This window comes from Gopherus evgoodei, chromosome 12 (genome assembly GCF_007399415.2).
Source record: "Gopherus evgoodei ecotype Sinaloan lineage chromosome 12, rGopEvg1_v1.p, whole genome shotgun sequence".
NCBI classification, from domain to species: Eukaryota; Metazoa; Chordata; order Testudines; family Testudinidae; genus Gopherus; species Gopherus evgoodei.
Window position 1 is genome coordinate 40,226,482 of NC_044333.1, and position 27,761 is coordinate 40,254,242.

At 58.7% G+C, this 27,761-nt stretch overlaps 1 protein-coding gene across 1 annotated transcript; it reads left to right on the forward strand.

Moving 5' to 3' along the window:
- The first annotated feature begins 2,084 nt into the window (after window positions 1–2,084).
- Window positions 2,085–27,602, forward strand: CDH15 (cadherin 15). The gene is made up of 14 exons (XM_030581772.1): window positions 2,085–2,219; window positions 16,211–16,372; window positions 17,367–17,522; window positions 17,900–18,044; window positions 21,094–21,254; window positions 21,627–21,755; window positions 21,959–22,144; window positions 23,259–23,512; window positions 24,697–24,839; window positions 24,914–25,150; window positions 25,655–25,894; window positions 25,975–26,111; window positions 26,499–26,663; window positions 27,391–27,602. Exons 1-14 carry the CDS (start codon window positions 2,166–2,168, stop codon window positions 27,586–27,588), a joined length of 2,367 nt encoding a protein of 788 aa, XP_030437632.1. The 5' UTR covers window positions 2,085–2,165; the 3' UTR covers window positions 27,589–27,602.
- Window positions 27,603–27,761: the final 159 nt, after the last annotated feature.

Below are 27,761 nucleotides of genomic sequence, written 5' to 3' on the forward strand. Positions count from 1 at the left end.
TTTGCTTACATGTGGTGTGAATAAAAGCAGCTTTACAGATCCTAGCGTGCAAATTTATCATCTTATATGACCAGGTAAATCGTGCATATAAATGGTGCCTCAACGTCGTGAAAGGGGCTACAAATGCAATAAAAAATAAGGTTTTCAAAAGTTTAACAAATGGGGGGGCCCATAGATGCTCCTCACCTGGGGCACCATTTAGTCATGAGCCAGCCTGCTGCTGTGAACCTCAGGGAGGTGGCAATGGTAGTGGTGGACTCTGGCTCACGGGTCAGCAGGGGATAGGGAGGCAGGCATGCAGGCAGCCATACCCCTCCTGCCCATGCCATGGCCCAGTACCTGCTGCCCCATCCAGGAATGGGCCAGCCAGCTGTGCAAAGCCACCCATCAGGGTGGGGATCTCCGCAGGGAGCCCTTGCTGCTAACGGCCAGACCTAGCATCAGAGCAGCCCTCCAGAGGCGGACTCCAGTCTTGCCTTGCTCCCCTGGCTGGCCAGGGATGGGTGTGATGGGGAGGCAGTGGGCTCACTCCTGGCGCTCGGCCCCTCACGCTTGGTAGTGGAGGCAATGTGCTCTGATTCCAGGGGAGGGAGCGCCCCCTCTGGCCAGGGAACATAGCAGCAGCGCTACCCTCCAGAGGGGCCAGCCTCAGACCCCCCCATCGGCTGGAAGGACAGAGGCCCTGAGTGGAGGGATGAGAGGATCCACAGGGAACGGCAGGAAATAAACAAAGGCAGCTCCTGATTCCGGCTTTGTCGCGCCCACACAGCTCTGCCACCTGTCCCTGCCCTCAGCTCTGCCCCCCCCCATGTGCCCAAACTCACCCCCTCTCCCTCTGGCTGGCGAGCAGCTCTTTGAGTCACTGGCGGCAGCTGTTTGGAGCCATCCTTCGCCTGCCAGAGCTGGAGCCAGGCGGAGAGGCCAGCGGAGAAGTCCCTGCCAGCACAGGCTCCCTGGACACCTTCCTGGGCTCCCCACCCTTGCAACAACAGGAAGCAAAAGGGACATCTCTCTGTGCTGCTGCTCCCCAGTGTGACCCGGGGGCCAGTAACCCTCCCCCCGACCCTGGGTCTGTCTGGTCTGTTTAGCTGGGGCAGGGACCGTCTGACACGGCTCAGTGTCCGAACTGCAGCCTGAACTGGCCATTTCCCCTGTGCCCGACACAGCGCCAGGCTCTTGCAGGGCACTGGAAGCACCCACACTGGCCCCCAGGCTGAGAGAGGGGTAGGGCCCAGGAGGGCAGGGACGGGGCAGGAGCCGGGGGTGGGGCCCTGCCTGAGGTGGGCTCAGAGAAGGTGGTGGGGTTTGAAGGGAGGGGTGAGCTGTCTGTGTCGCCCTGTCTCCGGGGCAGAGCTGTGTGGGACGCTCTGCGGGCCCTGGTTTGTAACTCCGGGGGTGGGGGCTGTAGCTGTAGAGGGTGGGGGGGGGGCCGAAGGCCCTGCCGTTCACACACTGCTGAAGCCATGGCACCGCTATGGAACCGGGCCTTATCCATCATGGGCGGGTGGCTGTAACACAGCGAGGGTGAGTGCCTGGGAAACTGAGGCCCTGCAGGGACGTGCTGTGACTGAGCCCAGCGCCTGGAGCCCTTGTGGGGCGCCAGCCAGGGCAGGGTCCCTGCACGCCCCCATCCCCAGGTGGGTCTGACCGACACAAAGGGCTCGGCAGACACTCTGATGCAGGTGAAGGCGCGAGCTGCGCAGTGGCCTGTGTTGATTAGGGGCCGGTTTAACTAAGCCGAACGGAGCGAAATCGGCTGTGGCTCTGCTGGGCGGGTGTCTGAGCTGATTGGCCTGAGCCTGGTACCACACTCTTGGCTCAGCCTGGCTAGCAGCCCTTGGGCTGGCACTCGGTTCCTGGTCCGGCACTTGCAGCTGACACACAAAGGGTTAACCCTGCCCATCCCCCCACCCCCAGTGCAGTGGGCAGAGTGATATCTGAGCTAAGCACTGTGTAATGGGGACAGCTGCTCTCTCCCCCCACACTAATATCCCCTACCCCGCACCCCCCACATGCACAGCACATGTGCTGTCACTCAGCCAGACGACAGTTTTATTTTAGCTCCGGACTAGAGAGCTCCACACAAGAGAGTCGCTCCCACTCCGAGCCCTGCGGTCCCTGCCCGAGGCACTGACACTGCCAGCCCGGGGACCGACCAGACCGGGATGGAAAGCTCCTGCCTTCTCGCCTTCTGCCTCCTGGCGCCTCTCTGGGCTAAGGTAAGGGCAGGCAGCGTTCCAGGTGCTGACGTCCTCTGCGGCAGGTGGCACCACGCCCTGCGGCAGTGGCCACCGAAGGAGGTTTATGGAGCCGGTCTGGCTCACAGGTCTATGGGGCTTCCAAGGTTTGGGATCCAACCACAGCATCACCCCCAGGGGTGCTGGGTGCTTGGTAGTCTCCAGGCCCCAGCTCAGCCCTGCATGGCGAGACTGTGAGTGGTTTAAACCAGGACGGTGTGGAAGGGAGTTCCACATGCTCTGGAGGGGCCTGAGGGGAAATAATCTGCCCAACGACCACGCTCAGCCCAGAGCCCTGCTCCCAGAGCCTAGGGGAAGGAGGCAGGTGGGTGGGGGGACAGACAGCTGTCCCAGCACGTGGAGCTCAGGGTTGAGGAGAGCAGAGCACAGAAGACGGGGTCGGGACCCAGAACAGAAACCCCGTTGACCAGGAGTCCTAGTTTGGAGTGCAGGTGGAGCAGGAGCAGCACCTCTGCCCATGGCCAGCCTGGGAGGAGACGGGGGGGCTCACCACGCTGTGCCAGTTCTCTGGGGACTCCTGGCATCCCCATCCTGTGTATGGGTGGGCGTGGGGCACCCCCATATAGGGAAGGGATTGAATGCACTGGATATATCGCATGTGGTGGTGGGGGGCCTCCGGGTGCCACCTCCCCCGGGAAATGCAGCTGCTGGAGATTTGGGGGGTGGGAGGAGGCTGCAGCAGTTCTTGTGCAGTTGATGCTGTCGTGAAATCATATCTGTGCAAAGGGGCTTTCAAGGTGTCATGCCTCCAGGTGCAGGTCTGCTGCCCTCCCCATGCAGTGACAGAGCGTCCTTAACCCTACTGTCCAGAGTCTCATACTGGGGACCCTCACCACAGTGTCTGGGCATCTGTGACAGGTGGGAGCCCTCCTTCCCTGGGTGCATTCCCCCCTGTAGTGTTAGCTGTTGTGTGTTCAGTGCCTGGGGCTTTGGGGTTCTGGAAGGAGCCCTCAGTTCCAGCCTTCTGCAGTGTGTGTGTGTGTGAGCTACTAATTGTGCCCAAGTGCACCAGTAATAGCCCAGGACCCCATGGTGCCAGACGCTGTACATTATTAGATATATTATGGTAATACCCAGGACCCTGTGGTGCCAGGCGCTGTACATTATTAGATATATTATGGTAATACCCAGGACCCTGTGGTGCCAGGCGCTGTACGTTATTAGGTGTATTACAGTAGCGCCCAGGACTCTGTGGTGCTGTATGTTATTAGGTGCATTACGGTAGTGCCCAGGATCCTGTGGTGCCAGGCGCTGTACAAACGCAGACCAAGACAGTCCTGGCCCCACAGAGCGCAGTGGTTTGTGGTGCACCAGCCCTGAGACACTGGGGCTCCTCTCCAGGCAGGACACCGCTGGGAAAGGGCCTTTGACACAAAGCTTAAAGAGCAATTAACCCCCTCTCAGAATCCTTCTGCGCCCCCCAGGCCCCAGCATCCCTCAGCGTGCCCCCAACTCCCTCTCACCCCATTCCAGCCTGGCTTCCCTTTCCTTTGGCTAACGGGGCTGGCAGCAGTTCCACAGCTGGGAGAAGGGGCAGTGCCCTGGTGATGGACAGGCAGGTCGGCTGACAGCTGGTGGGAGCACTCTCTCCGAGCCAGCTCCAGTCAGTGTTCCTATTCAAAACAAGAGCCCTTCACCCCGTCCCTCCCCAGGGAATAGCAGCTGGGCCAAAGCAAAGGTGAGGGAACTGTACAAGCTGAGCCAGGCACTCGGCACCACATGGCCCCACTGCACAGCTCCTGATCCCCGGCCGGGCACACACCCAGGAAGCAGGAGTGGGCACGGCAGAGCCACCAGGAGCCTGATAGCCCCACTCCTGGCCTGAGCGGAAAGCATGGTGCCAGCATGCCTGGCCCATCAGAGGGTCATCTACACACACGCCTGCATCCAGTCACCTCGGCCATAGCGACAGCCGTGCGCTGTGCGTTCCCACGTGTAGATAGTCACCGCCACCTTGCCACACGCACACTGTGACATAGACTATCCATGCACACACACACCCATATGGCCAAATCTCTCGGTAGCACCCAGGCAGCACCACTGCGGTCATGAAGGGTTCCTGTGCTGTACACTTGTGTGCACAGAGGAACCATGGCAGGAGGGATTTGGCTGTCTGGGAGAGGCGTCTGTCTGCTCTGGCTGTGGGGATCTGGTGGGGCGCCATGAGGATCTGGTAGAACCGGGAAGGGTCTGGTAGACCTGGGGGAGGCGAGGTCTGGTGAAGCCATGGGGATCTGGTGGAGCCGCAGGGATCATGGCAGGTTGCTAGCAGTTGTTCCAGAAATGTAACCAAGAGCATTTTCCAAAGCTGATTCCTGCTCAGCCTTGTCTGGGGCAGGGCTGTGCCGAATGGAGGTGAGGCAGGAGCTGCTGGCTAAGCCCCGCAGTTCCCCCCCCAGGGGAAGGAGCGGGTGCACTCTGACCCCCAGCAGCAGGGAAAGTGCACCGTAGAGCGGGAGGGACGAGCCTTTCCCAACCATCCCCTCCTGGTGGGTGCTGGCCAGAGGGTGGTGCCAGGGCTGGCAAATGGGAGGAGGGTTTGAGGAGGCTGGACAAGAGGGTCAGTGAAGACTGACCATCTATGACACCCCCTGTCCAACTATGTGCCAGGGACCCGCGTTTCCTCCTGCTCTGGGACACCACACCCTTGACACAAGGTGCTTCCAGAGTCTGCTCAGACCACAGACCCCTGCCCCGGGTAAGGGGTGGCCCAGCCCCATAGCAGTGGGTGCGTCATGCTGCCCAGCTGGGCGACACAACAGCCAGGGAGTCAGTGATAGGTGTGAAAAAGCCATCGGTGGGGCCCCACACAGCCTGGCTGCTGCCCCTCAGTCCCAAACCAGGCTCCCCTCCACCTGTCCCAGAACCCAGCTCTCCCTACACCCAGCTCTGCCGATGTCCCTCAGCCCCAACCCCCAGCCGCCCTCCTTCCCCCTGCCATTCCAGCCTGGCCCCTGTGCTGCAGACCAACAATTTTGCCATGTTACATGTGGGGATTTCATGACCGAGTTTTGGGACTAAGCTGAACTGCCGTCAGTGAGGCCAGACACAGCCAGCCCAGCGTTAAACCCTTCCTGTCCTGCAGCCACCGTGACAGGAGGTCTCTCTGGCCATGTCTACACCACGATACACAACCATGGCTGGCCCTCCCGCTCCGTGGGGTCCCAGAGCCAGGCCCTAATGTCTGCACAGCAATTGTGTAGCCCCTGCAGCCTGAGCCCCAGGAACTCAAGCCAGTTGTGGGTGTTTTACTGCCGTGCAGACAGACCCTATATCTCCAGTGGGGGGGAGAGGGCAGGCAAATGGCCCCCGAGTCAGCCCAAGGCTGCAGAGAGTGGCCCACTATCGGGGAGTCCTTGCTTCTTCCTGGCAGGACAGTGAGCCTGGCCCAGCTGCCGTCTCCCCGCTGCAGCCACGGGGACAGTAATGGCAGCTATTTATACACCCTCAGGTGTAGGGCCCCCCGAGACAGCTGAAGCCATTCCCAGCATTCCTCCGGGCTGCCGTCCCTGGAGCAGAGGCACTGTGGGAGCCAGGCTCGCGCCCTGGCAGAGCTGGGCCGTTCCCAGGGGCTGGGCTCTGCATTCAGGCAAGACGGTACCCAGTGCACTCACCGCACAGCCCCATCCCTCCAGCTCTCTCGGGCAGGGGGCTGCGGGCTGCTAGCCACCCGCCTCGCTGCCTCGGTTGGTGCGGGGCCCGGAGCCAGCACAGGCCCCTCGGGAAGAGTTCCAGTGCGAAGGAAAATCCAGCGGCAAGGACGGTACTGCCACACGCACTGCCTAGACCCCAAGACCTGCAGCCCGGGCCTCGTCCACCGGCCACGCCTGGGAGCGGGCCAGGCTAACAAGCTGGGGACAATGAGTGTGCAGGGCCAGTGTGCGAGGGGGCGAGGGTGTCTCCGTGGGAGGGGGTGTTCATGCAGCTTGTGGTTATAGCCAGTGTGGGGCTGTGTTTGCCCAGCTGTCCCACTGGAATCCCAAGCTGGGCCCAAACAGGCCTGAGCGGGAAGTGTGTGTGGCTGCTATTTGGAAAGGTCAAAAGTCAAATTCATGCTAGCTCTAAAAATGTCTGCTCTGAGCAAGGAACTGAATTATTGGGGGGAAATCCCCTCCCCCTGCTCCCTGCCTTAGTTCCTGGTAAAGGGGCATTTGGTCTTCAGCGCATAGAAAAGCAGGTGTGGCCAGGGGAGGGCTCATAGCCAAGGCAGGGGCCAGCAGGAGAGCAGAGATACAGCCAGAGCCCAGCCTCTTGTGTCCTAGTTGAACCGCTCGAGGTGCTGACCTCTCCAGCCACCCCCGCCAGCACGGCCTCACCCCACAGTACAAAGGCAGGGCGTGGGGCAGGCCCAGGACTCCGGGACACCCCCCGGAGCTCAGTGAGGTAGCCTGGGAAGGTGGGAGCGGGGAGGGATGGGGGCCTGGAGAGCTGGTGGTGCCCATCTTAGATTGTCCCTGAGATGGGTGGCTGGGGGCGTTCTGGTTCATGGTGCTACATTCCAAGGTGGGTCCATCTGCTGTTGCTGGGAGAAACGTCCCCAGCCTGTGTGTGTCCCTCCACTGCTCCTGGATTTCAGTACCTACCGTGCAGAGCCGTAGGGTCGCCTGTTCAGTCCCTTGTCCGTGCACCACACGCCCAAGCTGTCCCCACGCTCACTGCCATGGCGGGCTAATCCTCAGCGATCTGCAAGTGCCCAGGCACGTCCCACGGGTGTGTGCACAGTCACGGCCAGGCCCAGTCCAACACTGACGCCAATAGGAGGACCCCGTGGGCATCATAATGAGCCCTAAACGGGTACCACGGGACTCTGCAAAGCTGGCCCCACCTCCCGTCATGCCCACCCACCAGGAAACACGGCCCAACCTCCTTGGCCTGTGGGTGTCGAACCTCCAGGGGGTTATAGCATGGCATGTTGACAATGACACACAGGAGACGTGCAATGGCTTTGGGCCCATCTCTGGTACATAAGCCCCAAGGACGGAGGCGACTGGATCCTTCTCCCCGCCCCATGTCTGTGCTGTGAGGAGCACGCCCGGTCCCACAGGAGCAGAACCCAGTGTGTTTAGCAGCTCCTCTGGAGAGAGGCTCTCCCCGCCTGGTGCACAGCCATGGCCCGCAGCGGCGTTGGGGCTGGGAGCCAGGGGACTTGGCCCTGGCTCCCTGGCTTCTCTGTGACCCTGGGAACTGTGGTTGCAGCGTCTCAGTTGTGCGATTCTCCCAGGCCGAGGGAATGTGTGAGTGGGCTCCTGGCCAGCAGCTGCATGGAGTGCCCCAGCACACCCCGCCTGCTCCAGATGGTGAGCAGAGCAAGGTGGGTACCCAGAGAGCACCCCCAGGCCCACTGCAGTGGCTCAGTCAGCCTGTCGTGGGGAAGGGCCTGGGCAGCCATTCAGTGTCTCCAGCACTGGGGGGGCAGCCCAGGCTGTGTTCGGCTGCAGCCCCGGGTGGGCTCCCTGCAGGATGGGGGCAGGCAGGAGCTGCTGCCAGGTGCCAGCCTGGGAGCTCTGGGGGCCAGGGCACCCACAGGACAGGCCCTGACGGCCCTGACAGAGTGGGTAGCTCTGGAGCGGAATCAGTCGGAGCCTCCCTCGGGGCCTAGACTGCCCCACTGGGTTGGATGGATGCCAGCTCACGAGGAATCAAGCCCATGCTCTCCCCATCATTCCACACAGCACCCCCCTAACCTGTGGGTAAGAGTGTCTGGCACGGCCAGCTTGGCCTGCACTGGGACAGCTGAGGGTGGGGGGTGGCCCTGCAGCCCTGAGCCAGCTGGGTCCCAGAATGCGCCGCCAACAGCCCGACGCTGTTTGGCGTGGAAGCAGCACCCTGTGTGGACAACGCGTTGGGGGCAGTACGCCTGCTAGTTATTACATGCCGTACGGTAGCACCAGCCAGGGCTTGGGCCCCACTTGCTGGCCATCCCTGTATCCCCAGCCTGCTGGGACTCCCCGCTATGTCCAGTCGTCACCCATTTCCAGGGGAGTATGGGAGAATAACTCCCTGGAAGCACGGCCACTCAGCCAGCTCTCACCGCCTGGGCTGTGAGTTGGGACCGGCCCAGCCCATGGGGTGCAGTGGAGGGGACCAGCTGCTGCATTCTGCAGGGGGAAGGAGGCAATGACCTGTCCCTTCCAACTCCTCCCCTTTGGGGATTCAGCATCCGGGAGCAGCCTCCTGTGTCAGTTGTGCCCCGAACACCCCCAGGGCTGGCTGTGCAGCAGGGCCGCGTGCGGCTGGTGCTTGCATTACAGCAGTGCTTAGCAAGCCACAGGGGCTGGAGGAGCCGGGAGTCCATTGGGCTCCCGTTAGCCCTGCTCCGAGGGAGGTCTCACCCCAGCCACTGGCAGCTGCCACTGAGCCCCAGGCAGGATGGGGCCCATTGCACTGCGCACACAGACCCTGGCTGGGGGGCTCTCGTGGGAGAGGTGATTGAGACAGTGGGCATAGCTCGTCTCAGGGTGTTTGGGAGACAGTTCCCTTGGGACAAGCTGCTTTCTTGCTGGGGGGACTTCCCCTCTTTAACACTCCGCCCCCCGGTGCTGCGGGGTCTGGGGGTGGCAGTGGTGGGAAGGTGGCTTTTCTGGGGCACTGGGACTCACGGTGCTCCCAGGCTGCGGCTGGCGGTGGGAAAGGGGGCAGCGTGACCCCAGCCACTGTGATTCATGTGCTCAGCCCCACCTGGCTTTGCCCAGAACAACAAGAGCCTCAGATGCAACTTTTTTTTACCAAAAATGGGCTTAGAATGGGAGGAATGAGTCAGTGAAGCAGCAAAAGGCTTCCCTGGGTCTTAAACGCCATGGCAGCAGGGCCAGCAGCCACCACAACCAGGGAGCAGCACCTCAGGAGTGCAGGGGCTCTGCAGAGCATCGCGGGGCTCAGGACTGGACTAGCTGGGGAAGGGTGGCTGCGAGTTAGGGCTGAGGGTGGCATGGGCTGGATTAACGGGGGCTGTGGGTCAGGACTGAGGGGCACTGGCAGAGTTCGGGGCACAGTGCTGGGATAACAGGCTGCGGGTCAGGGCTGAGGGGCATTGGCAGAGTTGAGGGGCACAGGGCTGGGATAACAGGGGCTGTGGGTCAGGACTGAGGGGCATTGGCAGAGTTGGGGACACAGGGCTGGGATAACGGGGGCTGCAGATCAGGAGTGAGGGGCACCAGCAGAGCTGAAAGGGGGGATCCTGTCCAGCATCTGACTCTCCAGTGCTGTTTGTTCTTTCTCTTCCCTCAACTTTGTTAAAGCCCCATGGGGGAGGGTGGGGTCCAGTCAAGAACAGTGAATACATGTATGTGGGGGTTCCCATCTCCTGCCTGCCCCAAGGGGGGGGCTCTGAGTTGCCAAGGCAGTGGCTCGCAGGCCCCATTGCCCCAAGTGGGGGAAGGGAGCCGGAGGTTGCTCCCAGGCTCCGTGCCGAGGGTCCCTTGAATTCCACTCCCCTTTAGATTTATTTGGATTCTCTGCTTAACCCCGGGTTAAGCCCCGAGGTCGCCCGCAGCTGCCTGCAATCTTGGCAGCATGTTCCCAGCACACACCCAGGCACTTGCCTCTATTTATAGCCAGCGGGGCTGATGCTGTCTGTGCCCTCCCCGCCCTGGCCGTCCCCTGGGGCCTGTGGGAACCCAAGGTCAGTGTGATCCCTCTTCCGGCCCCGCTGAGCAACGTGGGCCCCCCACTAGGTTGACCAGACAGCAAGTGTGAAAAATCAGGACAGTGGGTGGGGGGTTATAGGAGCCTATATGAGAAGAAGACCCAAAAATCAGAACTGTCCCTATAAAATTGGGACGTGTGGTCACCCTACCCCCGACTCCGAGTCTGGCTGGGGCAGAAGCCATTTGCTTCAGCCTGAGAAATGAGCTGTGGGGGGCTCAGTCTGGTGCTGTGATGGGCGGGCGACCAGGCCTTGTGGGCACTGGGCACCCGGAACAGCACTCACCGCTCCCTCATCGCAGCAACCCCACCCACACTGGCCTAGGCACACGCGCGCGCACACACACACACACACACACACAGAGCAATACCTGCACCACACACACACACACACACACACACACACACATAGAGATACCTGCAGCACACACACACATCACACACACACACACACACAGATACCTGCAGCACACACACATCACACACCAGCGCTCTCACACACATCCCGGATTTCTCTCCCTCCCCCTCGTGCGCGCGCGCGCGCACACACACACACGCGCACACACACAGAGTTACCTGCAGCACAGACACACCAGCGCTCTCACACACACCCCGGATCTCTCTCTCTCTCTCTCTCTCACGCACACACACACACACAGCATGCAGTTCACATTGTACATACATGCAGTGCCCAGTCACAAGCTTGCCCAGAATTCTTGCTACACTTGTCTGGGGGCAGTACACACCCAAGTATGGTGCAGCCTGCCTGGCGCTTGTGCAAGGAGCACAGCCGTCATGCTCATGTGCAACAGACCCTGCGAGGCCCCCTGCAGACAGTTCACCAATTCCCCACCAAGAGCATCATTTGCATATAACAAGGGACGCTTCAGTGGCCAGAGGCGCTGCCTGCCCGCGTGCCTGTGCCACACATGCCCCTCGATCAGCATCACTAGGTGCTGCCAGGGCCTTGGGCTGCAGGCTCCTGGGTCACGGGGACTGAGGCCAGAGTCTGGCCCCAATCACATCTTCTCTCTTTGCTGTTCCCCTGTTGCCCTGTGAGAGCCGGAGGAAGCCCCCTCCTCCAACCCCCCTCCTTCCTGAAACGCAAAGGGCCCCTCCAGACCCCTCCACCTCCCACAGGCCCACGCAGCTGCTCTCTGAAGCCCCACCACAAAAGGCTCTTGTGTTTCCAGAGATGCATGGCTGTGATGTCTCAGCAGCAGCTGCTCTAGATTCTGCCACTCACCTCCTGCCTGCATGGTGGTTTCAGTCTGGACACAGGGGTCAGGGGCTAAGCTGGATGCTGACACTGAGGAAAGGCTGGGGGGGCAGCAGGTGGCACAGGCACCAGCTTCCTCTGGGCTCTGGGGATGTTCAAATCCCCCCCACACACACACACACTCCACTCCACATCTTCCCACCCCTGCTCCACCCCAGGCACCTGCTCTCACCCCACTCCTTCCCCCAAAACCCTGCCTCGCCTCTTCCCACCCCCACCCCACCTCCTTCCGCCCACTTCTGCCCCCTCCCCAAAGCACATCCCATCCCTTCTCCTCCCCTCTCCCCCCGCAGCGCCTCCTGCATGCCATGAAACAGCTGATTGCGGTGGGCAGGAGGTACAGGGCAGGGAGGGAGGGGAGCTTGGCAGCCCGTGGGTGCCAAACTCCTGCTAATTTTTTTCCATGGGTGCTCTATGGCAGGTGGGGGGGGGGGCGGAGGAGAGACTCTCTGGGCTGGGGTAATAGGGTCTGTGATGGATGACTGGGACTGATGGGTGTCTCATGGTGCACGTGACTACATCTGTGTGCAGGGCGTGTGGGAGTGCACGTGTGACTGTGGCTGTTTGTGCATAGGGCGCGTAGCGGTGCACAGGCCTGTCATGCTCTCGTGTAGCACGTATGGTCTGGCTAGGGCGCTTGCTGAGACACCCCAGTCCTGCCCACCCTAAGATCCAGCTCGGAGGGAGGCGCCTTTAAAATACAATCTTTGACCAACAGCGCCACCCAGTGGCTGGACAGTGGTCTAGTTTAGCATTCCAGGACATTCCCCCTTCAAGTGCTACGTTCCCGCCATTCCCAAGATTTACACTAGCAGGCTGTCTTTGCAGCCTGCGTGTAGCTGGCTGGTCGGTGTCTCTGAACCGCACTGGTTTGCTAATGACCCGACCCAAACGCGCGACCACTGGACCATCTGGCTGTGCAATGACTCGCCGTGGTCAGCCTGGAATCTTTGAGTTCTCCGTGTTCTGCGTTGACTGGTCTTTCTGGGGGACGAACTGTAGATGTCGTCGGCTTCTGTTCAACTCTCCATTGTTTGTCTCGACTGCATAGGAGCTGGGCACTGCCTTCTGTTTCTTCACAACAGCTGGAGTTGTTCAGCCTTTTCCCCCATCCGATTAGCTATGCACATGGCTGCTAGGGTCTAGACCCAGCAGGTCTCTAACTGACAGGTGTCCATTGTAAGAGTGTTCATAAGCTCTTTTAACCTCTTTATTCAATTTGGCCCCAGTCTTCATGTCTGGCCACTTCGGCGATAGAGCCAGTAGCTGGCTGCCTGTACAGCTCTCTCCATTCACTTGTGGGTACTGTGGGCTGCTAGTAATATGATCAAAATCCTATTTCATTCAGACTGATTTAAATGCTGCTGCAGTGGATTGTGGCCCATTGTCCATCACTAGTTGTTCTGGAATATCAAAGTGAGCAAAAGTGCACTTTACTTTTTCAATAACACTGCAACATGTTATATCTTTCAAGTACATTATTTCTATATAACCAGAAATATAGTCCATGATGACCAAGTAATGACATCGTCTGAATTCACATAAATTGCAGCTAGGCCCATCCAAGGTCTGACTGGTTAAGGTGTTGTTATTAAAGGTTCTTGTGTTGTGCTGCTCTGTTAGCTTGGCAATGTTCACATGCCGATACTTCAGGTCCTCACTGATGCCCTGTCACCACACTGACTGGTTGGCCTGTTCGTGGCATTAGTTAATCCTTGATGTCCTTCATGGATGAGGTTTGGGGTTTCTCCTCCCACTTCATTTGGAATTACAATGCAATTGCCTTTAATCATGAGTCCATTTGATTCACTTAACTGTCCACTCACGACAAAGTAGTTGCTTGTCACATCCTTAGTCTTCTTTAGACTTAGAACTTCCTGAAGTTGTGTGTCTGTTGAGCTGGCGTAGTCTCTTTCCTGACATTGGTCTATGTGTCCATAGCATCCATGGACACCTTTACCTCTTCTTTGAGCTCACAGATAGCTGGGTGCGATGCTGGGCTCCATGATAGAGTTTTCCCAGGAACATATTTAGCAATTGGGCTAAATTGCATGAACCTGAACAATAGATGCTGGCATCTCAGCGGTGCATGATCCAGGTCTTTTCTGCTGGTGATGGTAACAAGGCAGTTTATGGTTTATTATCTGTAAACTAATCCAGTCTGCACAGGATCCGTACAAGCTCCCACATGCCCATACATTTGACAGGCTCCTTTTCAATCAGTGCACGTTGTTTTTATGCTTCTGTGAGTGTGCGAGAACAAAATGCAACTGGCTTCCACTCAGAGGCCTGATGCTGCAACAATGCACCACCCAGCTGTTCACATCTGCACTGACCATTGTGGTTTTGTTCACACTGTAGTACTGAAGAACTGGAGCTGTTGAGTTCACTTCTTTTACCTTTTTGCTGTGTCGCATAAAGTAATCTGTTAAAGCAAAAATCTCCCGAAGGGTGTGATCAGTGTAGTTCGTTTAGCACTTTATTTGGCTAAAGGAATTTGCCAGAATCCATTTGAGGCGTCCAGCTTGGAGAACACTGTAGCTGCTCTCCCTTTGGGGAGGAAGTCATCCCATGTTATCTTCCAGAGCTGCATCATTAAGTCTTTTAAGGTCCACATAGGAATCCTGCGAGGTGTACTCACAGTGTCTCTAGAGTTATTTGTATTGGATTGCCTTCCAAAATGCCCAAATCAAAAAATATTCTAACATGTTCCTCCATCTTTCTCAGTGGGCCCTTCATGGCTGCCACACTGCGGCTAAGAAGGCTGGAGGTCTGTGGTTCTTTGCTCACATACACTCTGAACACATAACTTTTGTCTTTGTATGTTGTTTCAGTGGTGAACTGGCCCATGCAGTTCAGAATCCTTCCAGGGCTAGTCAGATGACTGTCAGGTGACTGCTGCTTTAGAGGGGGATTGTAAATCCCTTCTGAGAGGACTATGACATCAGCTGCTTTAGTCAATTTTAAAGTCAATTGTCTTGCCATGAATATTCAGCTGCCCTCTCCAGGCAGGCTCTAAGGCATCACAATGGCGGAATCCCAGAAACAATGGCTCTTGATTGTCGGTGAGTCAGCTCCCTGAATGCTTTGGTGCTGCAAACAGCTGCAAACTGTCCATATTTTGTGCATGTGTTACAGCACGGATCTCCACCCGGCTAGACCTTTTCCACACCTTGCACATGTGGGCTGGAATTGGTTCCCCTTAGCCTGGGAGTGTAATGGGATTCTACTCTGTATTATACTGTTCAGCCAGTAGGCAGCTCCTAATTAAGTTCACCTCAGCCACACCTGGCGGAGGGTGAAAGGGCCTTAGGATGATCATGTGTGGGATGTACAGTGTAAGCAAACTCTGTGACCAGCCCATCTCTGTTACCGACGGACATGCCAGGGAGGTCTCTCCTTGTCGCAGAGGGCGCACGGCAGTGCCTGTTAGCGCTCATGCTGCAGTTGTTAACAGCTTCTAAGCTAGTTTCTTGTTTTTCACGTTTTGCGCTTTGCTCGTGGGTTTCCTGTCTCACGCTGAGGGGGCTTTGCTCTCTGTGGCTACGTTAAATCACTCTTCAGTTGTACCTGCTGCACAAGGTTTTTAATCGGTTAGCCAGCCTGTTTGGGCTGTTTTCATGCTTTGCATTTCCCAAATCACAGTTTTCAGCTCATGTAAAGCAGTTAACATTTTCTCCTGGTCCTTGAGTTCGCTGGGGACAACGTGCTCTGGCGTAACACCCATTTCTCTGAGGTGCATAGTGTGCGTCTAACATAGCCAGACCCCTTTCCTTGTCGTCTTAGTGACTATCTTCCAACAAGGGCAAAGGATCTAAAGCTATGCTTTGCCTGCTTCCCCATAGCATAAATCAGAGAAGATACCCGGATAGCTTCAGTTTCTTTGTGGGGCTTGCTTGTAATGCTAAAGCTTCTTTCCAGTCTGAAGGTTTGTCAAAGCTGAAGGTCTCTGGGACTTAGTGGTATGTGTATGAGACCCTGCAACCTTTCTCGCTTTGTTCCTTTTGTTTGCAGCCTTGGTTGCTGTTTTCTTTCTGTTCTGAATTTACTTCTGACACCATGTCATGTATTTCTGTGCCGGATATGGACTGGCTACAGCGCCTGCTTATGCACACCAGATGTGTCCGTCACACGAGCCTTTGATGCTCTGACAGGTGTGGCTAAGGTTAGCTTAAAATAAGGTATTTTCACACAGTTCCAGTACCCAGTAGCAGAACAGTACAATGCAGATTAGCATTCGGTTACAGTACTGCGGCTGTTTCCATGCACAGCATGTAGGAATGTGTGTGCCCCTTGCAGGGAAATTCCATAATCGGCACCTAAGAATAGCCAGGGGCTCTTGTGCTGGGGTGCCCCTATGGGGGTCTCAAGGATTCTGACAGCCAGCCTGCTGCATTCTCAGCCAGCGGTATTGTCACCTCCAGCAGCCCTTACCTGTCCAAAACAGCGCAGTCCCGTGGAGCAGGAGAGAGGGGGGTCTGCCTCTGCAGAGAGGAAACCCTGGGCGAGGGGAATCCCCCAGGAGGAGCGGGGCATTGCCTGTCACAGGCACCAAATTGGCACAAGGTGCTGCTGCAGCCTTACTGCTGGGAAGAGCCCCCACCACCAGTGCTGGGCGGGGAGCAGGGCTGAGTGCGAGGATGGGATTGCCTCGCATCCCCATGCTCTGGAGCCATGTGCCCCCTTCACTGCTGGCAGCATAGCCTGGGTGGGGAGGACACCAGCTTCGCCTTGGAGCCTCCCTGCCGCACGCAGCCTGCAGAGCTGGTGTTGGCTCCCACAGGAGACAGGGCAGTGATCGTCACCTCAGAGAAATCCCAAGGCCATTGGCTCCTCTCTGAGCCCCGGGATCCGAACCGTGGCTATCACTCATTCCATGCCCTCACCAAATACCTAGGTGGGGCAATGACTGACTGCCACTCCCACTGCTTCCTGCCCAGCAGGGGAAGGCAGGCTGGGGTGGGGGAGCCAGCAAGCAGCAATTGGGGTGACCAGTGGGATGACCTGACCTCAGTCTCTATCCCAACAGGGCATCAACCTCTCCCAGGGGGACGCTGGCCTCCCCGCCAGCCCCCTGGTCCTGTATCCGTGGCGACAGCGAGCTGGGCCCAGCAGGGTGAAGAGGGCCTGGGTGATCCCACCCATCAGCGTGTCCGAGAACCACAAGCGCATCCCCCACCTCCTTGTGCAGGTACGTGCTGCCCCAACCCGGCCTGAGCAGCCCAGGGCAGGTGCTCCAATGGCCCAGGGCTCCAGAGCTCCAGAGCTGAGCTGCGTAGGGTGCAGGCCAGGCTCCCCCCTGCTCAGCCTGGCAAGGGCAGCTCTGGGGCATCAGACATGGGAAGGACAGAGGCAGAAAAATGTAGATGGGGCTTTTTCTACCTCAGGGGTCACCCAGCATCCAGGCTATAGGGGCAGGGATGTAGGTTGGCCCTCACTCTGGGGCTGCGCCCTCCCAAAATCATCTCAGACACTCACCCAGCCCTCCCATCATGTACACACACACCTACAACTGCACACACACACCACCACCATTCACACGCAGCCACCATCCACCATCACACACACATGCATCCACACCCATCCACCATCACACACACACATCTCCACCCCGATCTACCATCATACACACACATCCTCCATTCATACGGAGCCACCATCCACCATCACACACACACACACACACACACGCGCGCGCATCCACCATCACACACACACACATCCGCCATTCACCATCATCCACACACATCCCCTCTTCATACGCAGCCACCATCCACCATCACACACATGCATCCACTACTCACATCCACCTCCACACACCATCACATATGGACAATCATTGCACATACACACATATCTACCATTGCACACACACACACACCCATTCACCATCTCTCACACACCCATTCCCACTCCCTCCCAGACTTACACACACACACACGCACACTGAGTCATACCCTCACCCAGCCTGAGCCTGCCTTCCGGTGATGTGCTGAGCATCCCTGGCTGCTGGTAACGCCTTGCGGCTGGGTGGCTCAGGAGCTGATCCAGGCAGCTGCCCACCCCTAGACCTCTTGCTCCCAGGATGGCTGGGCCTGCACTCTCCCAGGGGGCTAGGCTGGGGATGGGTGAGGGGCAAGAGGTTGCCAGCCCTGTGGGCTTATTTTCACACGTCTCCCTGGCAGATCAAGTCCGATAAGCAGCTGCCTGGGGGCGTCGTCTACAGCATCAAGGGGCCGGGCGTGGATGAGGAACCCCTGGGCATCTTCTCCATTGACAAGTTGAGTGGGAAGGTCTTCCTCAACACCATGCTGGACCGAGAGAAGAACGACCGCTTCCGGGTAAGGGTCCCTCCCTGCATGCAGCTCGGCCTCCTGTGCTTTTGCTGCTGTGTGACACACACACACACACACACACACACACACACACACACACACACACACACACACACACACACACACACAGAGCTAGTGTGTGGAGGGGGAATGTTCTGGCTTGGGGAGGAACTGAGTGCCTCCTGCTGGGAGCCTGGCATGGGATAGGTGTGAACTCTCCAGAGCCAGCATGCCCAGTCATACCCTACAGTGCCTCCTGCTGACAGCAGCTGGTACTGGCACAGCCCTGGAGCCAGTAAGTCAGCAGTGAAGTGTGCTATTGTCTGGTGGCTGGTAAGGAGCTCAGAGCTGTGGCTGATGCCTGTTCTCTGTTCTGTGCCCAGTTGAGGGCCTTTGCCCTGGACCTGGGGGGCGCAACCCTGGAAGACCCCACCGACCTGGAGATTGTTGTGGTGGACCAGAATGACAACCGGCCCCTGTTCCAGCAGGAGGTTTTCACGGGGCACGTGGTGGAGGGAGCCGTTCCAGGTGGGTGCCTTTGGTGTGAGTCTGCCAGGGCCTGGCATTCACCGGTCTGGCACAAATCTAACACGGAAGTATGAGCACATAGCTAAGGAGGAGCACAAAGAAACAGCACCAGCATGTAGGGAGATTGGAAAACATAATCCCAACGATACATGTACAATGATGGAGTCTAAATTAGCTGTTACCACCCAAGAAAGAGATCTTGGAGTCACTGTGGATAGATCTCTGAAAACATTCACTCACTTTGCAGTGGCAGTCAAAAAATTGAACAGAATATTGGGAATCATTAAGAAAGAGATAGATAAGACAGAAAATATCATATTGCCTCTATACAAATCCGTGGTATGCTCACATCTTGAATACTGAGTGCAGATGTGGTCGCCCCATCTCAGATATATTGGAATTGGAAAAGGTTCAGAAACGGGCAACAAAAATTATTAGGGGTATGGAACAGCTGCCATATGAGGATAGCTTAAGACTGGGACTTTTCAGCTTGCAAAAAAGACAACTAAGGGGGGATATGATTGAGGTCTATAAAATGATGACTGGTGTGGAGAAAGTAAATAAGAAAGAGTTATTTACTCCTCATAATACTAGAACTAGGAGTCACCACATTAAATCAATAGGAAGCAGGTTTAAAACAAACAAAAGGACATATTTTTTCACACAATGCACCGTCACTCTGTGGAACTCCTTGCCAGAGGATGTTGCGAAGGCCAGGATTATAACAGGATTCAAAAAAGAACTAGATAAGTTAATGGCGGACAGGTCCATCAATGGCTATTAGCCAGGATGGGCAGGGACCCCCCCACTTAGCCTTTTCTTACTAAAAGTGGGGAATGGGTAACAGGGGATGGATCACTTGGTGATTCTCTGTTCTGTTCATTCCCTCTGGGGCACCTGGCATTGGCCACTGTTGGAAGACAGGTGTCACAGAGTCTCCGGGCGATGCTCTGGAACTGCTCCCCACAAAGCCAATCAGGACTTTGGGGAGCCTCCTCTCCCTTGGAGCAGACTATCTTCAGGGCAAGAAGCTCACACGGCTTCACCTCCTGGGTCTGATCTTGGAGCATTCACCATACGCCCCTCCATGCACTTCCCCCAGTGAGTCCACCCAGGCTGGGTCCTGGGGAAGCCACAGGGTCCTGCACCCCCACTTTGCAGTCAGACGTGACTCTCAGCCAGCCAGTAAAACAGAGGTTTATTAGATGACAGGAACATGGTCTAAAACAGAGCTTGTAGGTACAGAGAACGGGACCTCTCCGCCAGGTTCATTCTGGGGCCCAGTGAGGCAGACACCCACGTCTGCCCTCACTTCCTGTTCCCAGCCAGCCCCAAACTGAAACCCCCTCCAGCCCTCCTTTCTGGCTTTTCTCTTTCCCAGGCCAGGAGGTAACCTGATCTTTTTTTCACGTTTAGCCATCCCCTTGCAGGGAGGAAGTGCCCTGGCCATTTATTGCCAGGGGACAGCATGTCAGCCATTTATGCACACTGGAGACTTCAGAAATGCCTTGGGGAAACTGAGGCACCCACACAGTATTCAGAGGAAACATTAAGAACAGTCCCACTTCATCACAACAGGATCCTGGGCAAGCTGGACCTTTGGGCTGATACAGTCTGGCTGTTCTTATGTAGGGACAACATGAGAAAGGCTAAGGCACAAAATCAGTTACACCTAGCAAGGGACATAAAAGGAGGGTCTTTACAAACATTAGGAGCAAGAAAAAGCTGAAGTTACATGTAGGGCCTCCACTTAGTGGGGAAGGAGCACGAACAACTGATGACATTGAAATAGCTGAGATGTTTAATGCCTATTTTACTTCAATCTTGACTGAGAAAAGCTAATGGTGACCAGATACTCAACATAATTAATATTGACAACAAGGAGGGAAGGATCACAAGCCAAAAGAGGGAAAGAACAGGTTAAGAATATTTAGTTAAGATAAGAGCATGTATAGATGGGATTCTGTTTTCCAACAGACATCACTTTACATTTATCAACACTGAATTTCATCTGCCATTCTGGTTGCCCAGGAGAGGTGTGGGCTTAGGTGAAATTACTATAAGGTGGGTGCGCAAGTGGCTGAAAGACCTCACTCAAAGCGTCGTTATCAATGGTTCAGTGTCAAACAGGGTAGAGGTATCTAATGGAGTCCTACATGGGTCTGTCCTGTGTCCAGTCCTGTGCAATAGTTTAATTGATGACTTGAATAATGGGTGGAATAGGCTTCTAAAACTTGCAGATTACCCCAAGCTGGGAGGAGTTTCAAGCACTTTGGCAGTCAGAATTAAAATCAACAAGATGAAATTCAATATAGACAAGTGCAAAGTACTACATCTAGAAAGGAAACAATCAAATGCACAGCTACAAACTGGGGACTATCTGCTGAAAGGATCTGGGGTTGAGGGTGAATATGAGTCCACAATGTGCTAGAGCTGTGGAAAAGGCTAATGTCATACTGGTGTGTATTAGCAGGAGTGTTGTATGTAAGACACGGGCAGTACCTGTGCCCCTTAGCTGGAGAGTTGTGTCCAATTCTGGGCGTCGCACTTTAGAAAAGATGTGCACAAATTGGAGAGCGTCCAGAGAAGAGCAACAAACATGATCAAAGATTCAGAAAACCTGACCTAGGAGGAAAGGTTAAAAAAACTGGGTATATTTTGTCTTAAGAAAAGGAGACTGAGGGGAGACCTGGTAACAGTCTCCAAATACGTTATGGTTGTTCTGAAGAGGATGGGGATCAATTGTTCTCCATGTCCACTGAAGGTAGGAGAAGTGATGGGCTTAATCTGCAGCAAGGAAGATTTAGGTGAGATATTAGGAAAAACTTTCTACCTCTTCGAGTAGTTAGGCTCTGGAGTTGGCTTCCAAGGAGGTTGTAGAATCCCCATCATTGGAGGTTTTTAAGAACAGGTGGGACAACCTGTCCTGGATGGTCTAGATTTACTTGGCCCTGTCACAGAGCCGGGGTCTGAACTCGATGACCTCTCCAAGTCCCATCCAGCCTGACATTTCTATGGTTCTACACCCACGGTGTATTTCTGATCACAGGCACCTACGTGCTGAAGGCAGAAGCCACAGACGCTGATGACCCCGACACAGACAACGCAGCCCTGCGATACTCCATCCTGGAGCAGGGCTCTGCTGGGCTTTTCAGCATCAATGAGACCACGGGCGAGATCCGCACCGTGCAAGTGGGGCTGGACCGCGAGGTAATGGGCCTTGGGGGCTGGGAGTCCCTGCTGCCTGGCTCGGGGACACGTCTCTGCAGGCACACGGCAGGCTGGGGGCCCGCCCGACTGCACTCGATCAGTGGTATACTGAGTGGCAACCAAGCCCAGTGTGCTCTGGCTACCTGTGGGCAGCCCTGCTGGGACAGACCCACGGCATGAATAACAGACTGTGCACCAGGGCGCAGATGTGAGCTAACTCAGGCCAGCGAGGGGTGGGTTGGGCAGGCCCTGGCTGGGTAATGCAGGGCATTGCCCCTCTCCAGGGGTCCAGGGCATGCGGGGGGGAGGGCTGGCCCTGGCCCTGGCCCTGGCTCTGACAGACAGGCAAGTAGCTGACTCCCTCCTCCCCAGGTGGTGAGTGTGTATAACCTGACCCTCCAAGTGGCCGACATGTCGGGCGATGGCCTCACCACCACAGCCACAGCCGTGATCTACGTGGACGACATCAATGACAACCCGCCCGAGTTCACCAAGCCGGAGGTAGGGAGCTGGGCCAGCGGCTGGGGGGATGGAGTGCAGGATGCCTGGGGGCCAGTCTGACTCACTGCATGGCCGTGGGGGGGTTCCTGCCCTCTGTGGGCTCCGTGCCGGGGGGACAAGGATCCTGGCCCTCGCTGGGGGAGATGTGAACGTGGGCCGTGCCATCATGCCAGGTCATGAGTTCCCCAGCTGCTCTCTTGCAGTTCTCCCTGGAGGTGCTGGAGAACACGAGTGGTGTGGACATCGGCCGGCTCCTGGTGCACGACAAGGACCTGCCCGGCTCCCCCAACTGGCTGGCGCGATTCACCATCCTGGAGGGTGACCCGGACGAGGCCTTCGCCATCCGCACCGACCCCCGCACCAACGATGGCGTTCTCTCCATGGTGAAGGTGAGGGGACAGCACCCTGGGCCACAGCCTGTCCCTGCTCCTAGCCCCAGGGGGCATGGCCAGCACCATGCCCCAGCCAGGCCCCTGCTCCCTCCAGCCCGGGCCCAGCTGGAGATGAGTCACTCAGTGCAGGGGCCATGCTCTACCCCTCGTTACCAATGGCCCCAGGGAGCAGTCCGGCTATGTCCCAGCCCAGAACCCCGGCCAGACAGCGGCCCCTGGGCATGGGGGTGGGGAGCCCATATGCAGAGCAATCCCTGGGGGATAGGGGTGGGGAGCCCCACTGGAAAGCGATTCCTGGGGGTTGGGGTTGGGGACCCCATGTGCAGAGTGGCCCCTGGGCACGGGGGTGGGGAGCCCATGTGCAGAGTGATCGTTGGGGCGTAGGGATGGGGAGCCCCGCTGGAGAGCGACCCCTGGGCATGGGGGTGGGGAGCCCATATGCAGAGCAATCCCTGGGGGATAGGGGTGGGGAGCCCCACTGGAAAGCGATTCCTGGGGGTTGGGGTTGGGGACCCCATGTGCAGAGTGGCCCCTGGGCACGGGGGTGGGGAGCCCATGTGCAGAGTGATCGTTGGGGCGTAGGGATGGGGAGCCCCGCTGGAGAGTGACCCCTGGGCATGGGGGTGGGGAGCCCATATGCAGAGCAATCCCTGGGGGATAGGGGTGGGGAGCCCCACTGGAAAGCGATTCCTGGGGGTTGGGGTTGGGGACCCCATGTGCAGAGTGGCCCCTGGGCACGGGGGTGGGGAGCCCATGTGCAGAGTGATCGTTGGGGCATAGGGGTGGGGAGCCCCGCTGGAGAGCGGCCCCTGGGCATGGGGGTGGGGAGCCCATATGCAGAGCAATCCCTGGGGGATAGGGGTGGGGAGCCCCACTGGAAAGCGATTCCTGGGGGTTGGGGTTGGGGACCCCATGTGCAGAGTGGCCCCTGGGCACGGGGGTGGGGAGCCCATGTGCAGAGTGATCGTTGGGGCGTAGGGGGGGGAAGCCCCACTGGAGAGCGACCCCTGGGCATGGGGGTGGGGAGCCCACGTGCAGAGCAATCCCTGGGGTGGCTGGCCTGGGGTTAGCGCTTTTCCCCGTGACTAACTGTCAGCCCCTCCACTTTCAGGCCCTGGACCACGAGGGGCGGGACCACTTCACACTCACTGTCTCCGTCCAGAACCAGAACCAGCTGCACCCGTCGGCCCCCCAGACCACCCGGGCCCTGGCCATGGTGCAGGTGCAGGTTCAGGACGTGAACGAGGCACCTTTCTTCCCTGAGAACCCCCGGCTGGTCAGGGTGGAGGAGGGGGCACCGCCTGGCACCGAGCTCACCACCTTCAATGCCAGTGACCCCGACACCCGCCATCCTCAGGCCCTCAGGTGATCCCCCCTCCAGGTGCCAGCACCACCTGCACCCCCAGGAGCCCTAGCAGAGCCTCCAGGAGCAACCTGGACACAGTGCCAGTGGCTGGGGACCAGGGCTGGGAGCTGCACTGGCCAGCAAGGGGCCCCATGGGGTGGTACGAGGCTGGGGAACTTGGCCCTTAGTGCCCACCGAGTGGAGGCACCAGCCAGGCTGCAGGGACTGCTGAGGCAGGGGCTGGCGCGCTGGCCTGCAGGAGCCCTGGGTGGGGAAGACAGGCTGGCAGGGGCTGGGAGGTCAGGCTCAGTGCTCTGCCATGCTGGCTGCAACTCCTCTGGCTTGGCGCTGGCTCTGAGTGGGGTGTTACCCGCCCACTCTAGGGCACCTCCACCATTACCCGATTCCTAGGGCTCAGGGCATGATCTCCTGCAGGCTTGCGGGGCTGTGTACCGGGGAAAGAGCCTTACGCTTAGCTGCTAGGTGTTAACAGTTACCCCCTAGAACCCACCCGCTAAGCACCACGCCCCACAAGGCAAGTGACCGTTTCCTGGTGGTCAGTCAGGATCAGCTCATGTCTGGCTCCTCCAGCATCTGCACAGTACAACTGGCAGTGCGCTGAGGTCTGGCAGCTCCGATCTTGGGCTGTGTATGGAGTTAGTGCCAAAGACCTTCCTTTTGGACCCCACTTTCTATAGTTTAGCTTGAGTCCTGCTTAGCTCTTCCTTAGCCAATCATTGTGAACTGAAGCATTACAGGACAATCCTTTGCCCAAGCCTAACATGCTGCAGACCCAGCAACACTCACCACTGCGCTGATTTAAACCTTGCACAAATTTAAACCTCTGCAATAAACAGAAACAAGTAAAGAACCAGCTGGAAACCATATAGATAAACAATCGAGACGATGCCATAAAGGCAAACCAACGACGGTAGCTATCACGTGGTGCTGCTCAGGTTCCTGGCAGCCAGGCTGCTGTCTCTAGGCAGCTTACAAGCTCTGGCTTTACCTGGTGGCAGTGGGGACAGAGGTGCCTCCTGAGCCCGCTCTGACATTGTTTTACCATCATTTAGCAGGGCTGTGACTTTTTGCTTCTCCTCCTCCCCGCTGCCAGCTGCTCATGCCAGGGCAGGGCTCCTGGGATGCCCCCCCGAGAGGTTTGAGTTGGTTGCCTAGGCAAATAACTTGGTGTCTCTGCCTGCAGTTACTCCCTGGCCTATGACCCGGCCGACTGGCTGCTGCTGGACCCGCGCTCTGGGAGGGTGCAGACCAAGCGGGCGCTGCCAGGCCGCTCGCCCTTCCTGCAGGGCAGCTGCTACACCGCTGTCATCCTGGCCAGCGATAATGGTGAGCTGGGGGCACTGGCTCCACCTGCCCTCCCGGTGAGTGCTGGGCCCTGACCTGTCTGCCCTTGTCCCCAGCTGACCCACCGCACACAGCCACTGGCACCTTGTCCATCGAGATCGTGGAAGTGAACGACCACTGGCCGGCCCTGCTGCCGCTGGCGGGCGTCGTGTGCAGCGAGCCCAGCAAGGGGCAGGGGCTGCTGCTGAGCGCCATAGATGAGGACCTGCCGCCCCATGCTGAGCCCTTCCACTTCCGCCTCAACCCGGACGCCCCCCAGCTCACCCACAACTGGAGCCTCAGCCAGCTCAACGGTGAGGACGGGGGCCGGAACAAGCGCCAGCTGCAAGCACCTCGCCCATGGACGGGAGGCGACAGCCTGAGCCCCGCTCCCCCCGGCCCTGCAACAGCGAGGGCAGAGCCGCCCCAGCCCGCCTGAGGGGGAAAGACTTGATTGGCCAGGGGTGGGTGGAGCCTAGTGGGGGGGGTAAGGGGCTGATCGGTGAGGGGGGAGCAGGGAGCACTGACTGGTCAGGGGGAGCAGTGCCCAATTGTGGGGGGGGAGCAGGGGGGCTGATCAGTGAAGGGGGAGCAGGCCCCAATCGTGGGGGGGGGCAGGGTGCACTGATTGGTGAGGAGGAGCACGACTTGACCGGGGGGGGGCAGGGCCTGATCAGTGATAGGGAAACAGGGGGGTTGATCAGTGAGGGGGGAGCAGGGCCCGACTGGTGTGGGGGAGAAGCAGGGCCCGATCGATGGGGGGCAGAACTTGGGGCCATACGGGCTGGGTATATCATGGTGTCCCTGTCTCCGCCCAGCGACCCACGCGGTGCTGGCATTGCTGGTGCCGGTGCCCACAGGGCTACACTCCCTGCCGCTCCTGCTCAGCGACTCCGGGAAGCCCCGGCAGGAGCAGGTGCAGCTGCTGAACGTCTCCGTGTGCCCCTGCGATGAGGGGGGCAGCTGCCAGGCCAGCGTAGCGGCTGCATCGACGGCTGGGGTGGGGCTCAGCTTCGGGGCCCTGATGATTATCCTCAGCAGCATCATCCTGCTTCTGTGTAAGTGAGACACCCCTCCCCCCCCAGTGACCCCCACCCCAGCCCCGGCCCGGCCCCATCACCTCTCTCTGTCTCTGCAGCGCTGGCCCTGCTGGCGGCCGTCCGGGAGCGCTGCCTCCGGCGCCCGCAGCACGAGGGGCTGCTGGGGAGCTCGCAGGACGACCTGCGCGACAACATCCTCAACTACGACGAGCAGGGCGGGGGCGAGGAGGACCAGGTGAGGGGAGGGCAGCCACATGCGCCAGGCAAACCAGCCACACACTTTGCTGCTACCCCAGCCCTGCATGTGCCCCTTGGTCCCGACCCGGCATCCCCTGCTAGCCCAGCCCTGCGTGTGCCCCTCGGGCCCCATCCGGCGCCCCCTGCTAGCCCAGCCCAGCCCTGCGTGTGCCCCTCAGGCCCCATCCGGCGCCCCCTGCGTGTGCCCCTCAGGCCCCATCCGGCGCCCCCTGCTAGCCCAGCCCTGCCCCTCTGCTGTCCGCCGTCTCTCCTGTTTAGGGGACACACACACCATATTACACCAGACTGGGCAGCACCAAACTGCTGCTGCCCCTTGCAGCCCAGCGCCCCTCGCCGGCAGGCACTAAAGCTTTTCTCTCCATAGGGCGCCTACGACATAAACCAGCTCCGCAATCCCGACTTCTTCCCCCGAGCCTGCCCCCGGGGCAAGCAGCCAACCCGGAGAGACGCTCCCTACAGCTACGCCACCCCACCCAATCCATGGAAACTGCCTGCCAGCCCCTCTGACATCGAAGACTTCATCAACGAGGTGAGCCGGGGACAATGGCATGGGCTGGAGCTGCTCCCAGCCAGCCCCGGGCGGCGCCCGCCAAGCTGGAACAGGCCAATGAGACAGCTGGGCAGGTCTGCCGGCCCCAACGCCCCCGCTCGGCCGAGCTCCCTGAGGGCCTGTCTGCCGGCCCCAGCGCCCCCACTCAGCCAAGCTCCCTGAGGGCCTGTCTGCGAGCCCCAACGCCCCCATGGCCGGTCTGCCAGCCCCAGCGGCCCCGCTCGGCCGAGCGACCTGAGGGCCTGTCTGCCAGCCCCAGCGCCCCCGCTCGGCCGGGTGCCCCCATTGCCGGTCTGCCAACTCCTGCTTGGCCAAATTCCCTGAGGACCCATCTGCCAGCCCCAGGGCCCTGCTTGGCTGGCTTCCTGCCACACTGGAGCTGGCATTTTTCCAGCATCCAAACCATGCTGGGCACCTCCCAGGACAGACACAGCCTCTGCCCTGACCCTGGGACAGGAGGGAGGGAACTGGTGTCCCACCCCCCTCTCTGGCTGTGACTGGCTTGAGGGGGGTGGGGGCTGGTGTTCAAGTGGGCATCCCAGGGCTCCTAGGCTCTGAGGGGTGGGCACAGGCAGCAAGGGCAGGGCCAGGCTGGCAGGAGGGCCCAGCTTGGCCATGGAGACAGCTGCCTGGCCCAGGGGCTGCTGCCAACTAGCCAGGAGCCACCCCCGACGCACACCTCACAGCCCTTTTCTCCTGTTTCCAGGGGCTAGAAGCAGCCGACAGTGACCCCAACGTCCCCCCCTACGACACAGCCCTCATCTACGACTGCGAGGGCTCCGGCTCCGTGGCCGGCTCGCTCAGCTCCATCGTGTCCAGCCTGACGGATGGCGACCAGGACTACGACTATCTCAGCGAGTGGGGTCCGCGCTTCCGTCGGCTGGCAGACCTGTACGGGCACTAGGGCCAGGGCAGGGACCAGGAGGGCAGAGCTTGCTCCTGAGCGGCAGGGAATCCTGCAAGCAGGGGGCTGGGCCCTGCCCAGCACCAGCAGAGCCTGGGAGCAGCCACCTCTGCAGGATGCGGCCATAGAGCTACTGAGCCCTGGACACCGGACACCTGAACAGCACCAGCCTT

Bases quoted from the DNA above. Each gene is read 5' to 3' on its own strand.
- CDH15 (XM_030581772.1), top strand. From the start codon at position 2,166: ATGGAAAGCTCCTGCCTTCTCGCCTTCTGCCTCCTGGCGCCTCTCTGG. The intron at 21,255-21,626 runs GTAATGGGCCTT...CCTCCTCCCCAG, and splicing joins AAGTGGGGCTGGACCGCGAG to GTGGTGAGTGTGTATAACCT. The intron at 26,664-27,390 runs GTGAGCCGGGGA...TCCTGTTTCCAG, and splicing joins TCGAAGACTTCATCAACGAG to GGGCTAGAAGCAGCCGACAG.